Raw genomic sequence first — 7254 nt, 5'->3', positions numbered from 1 at the left:
CTTAAGTCTCATACAGCTATTTAACCAGTACGGAAAGCATGTCGGTATTAAGGCCCAGTCCGTAGAGCCATAACTAATGCAAAAAGATGAGTAAAACTAAATAAAGCATAGCATTTCAGCAACCTAATCAACTCTTTGGATATACAAAGCCCTTCCTGATGAAGAGAGGGGGATACAACATATATGAAGTGGTTATGTAAAAATACTTGATCAACAGTTGCATCCAATGTCATTGAATTATAAATTCGCCTTATGTAATGGTAACTACATCAATGATGAATACCATAAAATGACTGTAAAAATGCCTGTTTAGCCGATGCAAACCTGATTAATAATTGTACAAGCTCCTTGTAATTTCTAATGAGATCGGAATTAGGCATCGTGAGGCGCACAGGTTCCTCAATGGCTACAGTTCCCCTTCTTCACAGCTCCCAAATATGCGTTTTTTTGGTGTTGAATAGTGTCCATTACACTGATTTTATGAATCCGATTTCCCTCCATGAGCGGCACCATTTCTTTCTCTTGGCCAAACATTTGAAGCGTCACACTGTCATGCCCTTATATAACTAACTGGTTACTTTTTTTTTTTTACTTTCTTCCCCCTTCTTCATTACAGATGGCACACTTGTTACTAATTTGTTAGTTAAAAAAAAGCTACTGTTATACAGTTATATACTGACATAATTAAATTTTAGAATTGTATTTTATAACTACTGATATGTCATTACATAGTCTTCACTAATATGGTGACTTCATGTTTTGTCGTAGTATTTTCATAATCATAATATATAATAAAACAGGAGGGGTATTCTATTGCTAGTTTGCTACTCTTATTACTCTTTCCCGCTGATTTTATTGGACCAGACATAAAATTAAGATTTTAATTAACTTATGTATTTAGTAAATGTGAAAGGAAAATATTAAAGTTATCCTTGAAAAGGTAATGCGTTTGAAAATTGAAAGCTGTGAAATGAGATTAGTCTGCATGCCAAGGGCCGAGCACTTGAGGATGTAATATAGGTAGTCTACCTTGTCCATGACTCGTGCCCTCCAAAAAAAAAAAAGGTTGGAGCACTTTATATTTGTGTGTCGTCCTTTTCTAACAGCAAATAAGCAGAAACTAAGAATAGTTTGAGGCAGCTGAGCAGTATGGTTACCGTTGGCAGTTACATGATTGTTAGTAACTGTATCGTGTGAGTTGTATTGATACATTGTCAAAGGTGTAGTGGGCTATCGATCTCAAGTAAGCTGAGTAATTTAATCGTCCATTGATCTTAATAATTGTTACAATGAGTTGTATAGATACATTGTAAAAGTGTAGCTTGACACAAAAATACAAATTAATAGTAGAAAGATTCAATGAATTGTATATCTATTTAAAGAATGAATACAATAAGGTAAAACAACATATGATTGTATTGCACATTATGTGGATTCAGATGAGAAGAATGGAGCTCCAGAAATGCTCTTGGATCTCACTATCTTTCTCACCAATATACTCCATTTCATTTCATCCTTCTTGTTCTGTTTTCTCCGCTTCTGCTTAAAACTCCTGCGTAAACATCAAAAAAATAAGTCAATCTAAAAAATATGATGAATTTTGATCGATATAAAACAACAAATGGCTGAGCTTCAGAGAAAGATAAATTTAACATAACAAACCTGCACAAAGGAACTTTACAAACATCTGAATTGGCACAAAGGCGAGAATGCAGCTCCAAAACTTGCCACATCCTCTTGCAGTGGATGCAGCCACCTGGGACTCTCAACTTGCACCCAGCAAAGTGACGAATAAGGGATTCTAGCCCTTTGCATGCTGCATAATGGCATGGTTCTTGATCCTCTTTCAAAACCTTATCGTGAGGACCAATTGTACGGCAACCATCTTTGCATATGTGAACCAGGGCTTCCATTGCCTCATATAACTGCATATACATTTTCCTCTCATTGTTCTTTCTCACCCTTTCCTTTTCCCTCTGCAAACAAGTCGTCATATTAGTATTAAACCCGAAAGGGAAAAAAATAACTTAAATGGGATAAGATCCCTTTTGTACATATGGGGATACTTCACTTACAATATCCTCATCAATTATGGATTTCAACATCTGTTTTTCAAGCACAGGATGGCTTTGTTTCATAGCTTTCCATCCTTCTGTGGCAGAAATAGGCTTAAAATTTTTCAGCATAAAACGATGACAAACAAGGCTAAGCCGAGAGGCATCACATAATAGTGCTAACTGGAAGATGTCAACCACATTTTCCGTGGTTAATCTTTGCTCCAGCTGCCACTCACATTCTTGCTTTAGGTGGGTGACTGCATATGCATGCGATAGCACCAAAAGACTCAACCCATGCTCCTTCATTTTTTCTTCCTCATACCTGCAAAGTAAATAATGAAAATACATATGATCAGCCTAATTTATTGTAATTTAGATTACATATATATTATAGTGCTATCTCAATATTGATTTGGCTTTTGATCACTTCGTAAAGATCAATTTTACAGATCTCAATGACAATGTGAGACAACTACCATCAAAACATGACAGTTATAAGAAAGTAATGTCAAATTATGATAAATGTACAGTAAGAGAACAAATAATTACTAACAACATTATTGGCCTACATGTGACCCTTAGAAATATGGTTAAAGAATTTGGAAGCCAAATAGGCATGTGCCAAGGAACCAAAGCACACAAATAATGTCAAAGTAGAATTGATTGTACCTGGAAGAATACAAAAATCTGATGAAAACTTGAACAGCCTCAGGTGGAACCCCATTTATGGAGATGGATCGTTGATGACCACATCGACCATGTGGTCTTGATTGTTTTAAACTCAACATGCTTTTAAATACTGCAGAATTCACACCCTGTTCACATAAATGGGATCAAATCTTAGTGTCTGTTTTGTATGGCGAAAAATCTTTTCTTTCATGATTTTACAGTGTTTGATTACCTTGAATTTCAACCAATTAAGGAAAATGAATTAATGTTCTGTAAATCTAACTCTTTGCTGAATATCACGAACAATTACACATTTGTTGTCCATAATCATCTTCCTTAAACAACCATATTTCAGAATAAAATATTATTCATGGAAAATATTTTCTATTGTTATATCCTATCTTACACCTTAAACAATAATCACACGCCAAATTTTTTATGGAATAGATTGTGTAAAGAATGTACCAAAATACTAGCATGTGCGTAGAGGACGCCACCGTTATCTGTGTTAATGGAAACGTCAGCTCTGTAACCTTCATCAAAGAGGCAATCCCAAGTATTCTTTGTAGCAGTTGGCGTGCAGCAGTATTTTCTCAGTGCTGATTTCCTCGCTGCAAATGTGCTCTCTTGCCGGCTACTTATGAAAGCCACTGGCAATGGAGGCGGGTTTGGTGAGGCGCTCACCCGCGGAGATTCCTCATCTTTCTTGCTCATTCGCTTAACGATCCTCTACAGAATTTTAAAAAGGTAAATCACTATCAATAACGTGTCAAATTGGAAATTCAAGCTTTTATATATTTTAGGTTGCATCAATTTCAACGCAATTCCATATCTCCTAATCAACAAAACCGATAATGTGATCATTTGTGTTTATTTGAATTCATGAAGAGTTGATAGAAACGCAATGAATTATATTGAATCCATCATTCAATTCTGCCTGGGCATTACCTTGTTTATTCACCCAACAGAGAAACAAATTCTGGGAAATAGCTTCAATGTTCAAACAAACCCTTTGTTCTGTCCTTCCAAAAAAATTTAACAACAAATAGAGACTTTTCTGTATCAATCAATTTGCCTCGATTCAAAAAATTAGGCGATTAACTCAAATTTCTATCTTATATCTAGATATTATGTATCGAAATTTTCACCTTTGAAACCAATCCGTCAAACCCAATTGTTACCCAAAAAACGTTAATGCAGGAGGCCCAAAGAAGTAAATATTAAGAATATTGCCGCTGCTCAATTACCGGCAAAATGGCAGCCGATTGTGGCAACAATTGGGAGATTGGATCAATAGGAAATTTAGAGAGAAGAAGGAGAGTAATGAATAGGTGGAGGCTGATTATTTAAAGGGGTAAGAAGAAGGATTTGGGATCAAATTAGGCATGGGTGTTAATTAATTAACGAATAGATAAACATGTGATGATGTGTATTTGTGTCAGCTCCTATGCGATTACACCATTGATTAGCCAAAGACCGAGTGAATCTTATTCAAGTCAAATCTAATCCAACCCAGTCATACTTTTGGAAATCATTATTAATTGGCTCATTTGATTTTTCTAATTAAAAAGTAAAAAAGATTAAGCTTATACTTATAATTTGACATATTCCGTTCAAATGAATTTTTGGTAAAACAAATTATCAAGTAAAATGAATCGATAAATAATTATTTTTTATATTTCATCTTACTTGACTTATACTAATTTGATACAGAATTTTTTATTATAGACATATTTTACTAATCAAATTTTATTAATAATAATTTGAAATTATAATTTTAATTACTATTACTTGATATGGTTTTTAAATAACGATAGAAAAGAACAAATATATAATAAACCATCCGTCCCTTCACATCACGAGACGCTACCATCTTTCATCGCAAAAGTTATTTGCGTACAAGAAGTTGTAGCTGGGAAACTGTCAACATAAATAAAATAACAATAAGTTGTCTTTTTTATTTTTTATACCAACCTGCAAATAAAATAGAGGAAAACGTAACTTCACTTGACTCAGCTGAAAGAAACACAAATATTAAGAAATTGAACCGTCTTGTGTCGGTGAAGCAACGCTTATTTATTTTTTCTTGATTTCGGAGTTTATTCTCTTGGGCCCTATGCACTTTTTCCACTATTTATTTTAGGCATAATAAATTCTAAATTTAGCTTCAAATTTTAATTTTAATTTTAATTTTATTAATGCATAAACATGAACTTTAACTATCTAATTTTTAATTAAATAAACATATGAGTCCTACATGACACAATACACGTACGATAAAAAATGACATGTAGGATGACATGTGTGTCTATTTGTTCAACTTTATACAAGTTTAAGTGTCTATTTGTGCACATCCAAAGTTGAAGGCCATAAATATAATTTAAAACCAAGTTAAAGGGCACATTTATGTATTATGCCTTTATTTTATCCCTTCCTATACTTTAAATAGTAAGACATATATAAAGATTTTAAAATAAGATATAAGACCATCTCCAATCCAACTCTATTTTATTCTCCATTTTCTATATTTGAAGAGTAAAATAGAGAATGGATACTCTAACCCAGCTCTATATCACTCTCTATTCTTCAAATATAGAGAGATGAATAGTAATATCTCCAAATTTGGAAAACTACTATTCATATTCTCTATTTTACTTTTTGACTATTTTATTATTATTTCTATTACTTTCTAATTAAAATATTATTTTACATATAATATCATTAATTAAATATCTAATATTCATACTTCTTTTTAAATATAATATAATATTTTAAAAAATATATTACTTAATATATTGTACTTTCATCACGAATTAATAGTATTTTAATTTTTTTCTAATTCTCATAAATGATATGATTTGATTTTATTATTAATTTTCACTATATAGAATAAAACAATTAAAATAATATGATGAAAATTTAATTTAAAAATAAAATACATAATATGATAATTTAAATACAACATAATAATACATAACATTATAATTTAAATACAAAATAAAATACAATACATAACATAATAATTAATTCGGAATGAAGCAAGAATCATATCGAAAAGATGTTGAACGTGTATTCAGAGTTTTACAATCACGTTTTGCAATTATTATAGGACCGTCACGTTTTTTTAGAAAATGAAGTGTTACATGAATAATAACTACATGTATTATACTGCACAACATGATAATTGAGGGCAAACATGATCTTAATGCACCAATTCAAGATGTCGTAGAGGTTCCAATTCCAACGACGAAAATGGTGGTAGATGAAAATCTCCGATTGAACAATTTTTAGCTATACATAAAAAAAATTAAGGACAATAATGCTCATTTTGAACTCCGTATGCATCAACAGAGCATTTATAGAAGCAACTTAATAATTTCAAAAATTGAGTGCTTATGTAATTGTATTCCAATCTTATTAGAATTTGTTCATTGATTTGTATATTATAACATATTTTCTAGAAATTTATGTTATTTAATAATTTAGAATAAAACATCACTTTATATTAAATAAAAAATTTTAAAAAATAAAATGTTATATCACATGAAAATTATATAACGTAATTATTGGAAAAAGAAATTAGGAATTTATATTATAAAATAAGAAAATAAGAATGAAAAATAGAAATAATAATATAATATTGAGGAGAGAGAAAAATATGTCTTTTTAAAGAATAAAATAGAAAATTAAGTTAAAGTTGGTTGTAGAAAAAATAGAAAACTCTATAATTTAGAGAGTAAAATAGCGTGTAGAATTAAAATATTATTTTATCAATTGAAGTATTACTACTACTTTTTATAGTATACAACGAACCACATGCAAACATTGTAAAGCTGTCTATGTGCATCATTGATCATTGAGGCAACTCAATATTGAATTCACACGTACTTAGTTGTATAAAATGACAAATTTTCTACCTTTAGTAGTTTAATTTTAATAAAATATTTTACAGTATCTCAACCACCATATTAACAGAGCACATACAAATACAAAAAAATTATAAATTCGTATATTAATGTAGCATAAACACACATGTTCTTAAAATGACAGCAATGACGATTTGTATAATAATTTTCGTTTGTCTCTGTTTTTTATTTCTTTAATATATGAATCTTCCCATTACTTTCATGCAGATGAGCTAGTTCAAAAATCATACAAAGAGGCAAATTATTAATTTCACCAACCGACGTGGGACTATTAACACTCCCTCTATCATCAGTAGAGCATAAACAAGATAATGTATAAAGATTTTATGCTCAATTCGTATTAAATATCTTAGTTTGACACTCATATTTTAAATCAAAAAAATATTTTTGGATGGAGAAAGTAGATTATTGACACCTTTCTCATTAAAAGTACCGTTAATTCTAACTTTGCTTTTACGTCTCCTCTCCAAGTTTTTAATATCTTCTGAACTTTGGCGCATCTTAATCATGACTATTATACTATAGTTATTAATAGTATGCAGCAATTTCATATGAACTGACCAATCAACTAGAAACATTAGAGAATATCAAACAGCTATAGA

At 30.9% G+C, this 7254-nt stretch overlaps 1 protein-coding gene across 2 annotated transcripts; it reads right to left on the bottom strand.

Annotated features, from left to right (window-relative positions):
- Window positions 1-1239: 1239 nt before the first annotated feature.
- On the bottom strand, window positions 1240-4077 carry LOC107009351 (BTB/POZ and TAZ domain-containing protein 4). 2 transcript variants are annotated; one of them, XM_027914281.1, is made up of 6 exons: window positions 3875-4077; window positions 3192-3455; window positions 2727-2872; window positions 2076-2379; window positions 1663-1976; window positions 1240-1552 (listed from the first exon to the last, which is right to left on the bottom strand). In XM_027914281.1, the coding sequence occupies exons 2-6, from the start codon at window positions 3438-3440 to the stop codon at window positions 1426-1428; spliced, it is 1140 nt and encodes a 379-aa protein (XP_027770082.1). In that variant the 5' UTR covers window positions 3441-3455; window positions 3875-4077; the 3' UTR covers window positions 1240-1425. The 2 variants fall into 2 exon arrangements, with proteins under 2 accessions (XP_027770082.1, XP_015064154.1); XM_015208668.2 differs by having other exon boundaries at window positions 3675-4076.
- Window positions 4078-7254: the final 3177 nt, after the last annotated feature.

The sequence above is a fragment of the Solanum pennellii genome, chromosome 2, assembly GCF_001406875.1.
Source record: "Solanum pennellii chromosome 2, SPENNV200".
Lineage (NCBI taxonomy): Eukaryota > Viridiplantae > Streptophyta > Magnoliopsida > Solanales > Solanaceae > Solanum > Solanum pennellii.
The sequence above is the reverse complement of the archived record's forward strand: the minus strand, read 5'-3'. Positions and strand labels throughout refer to the sequence as shown.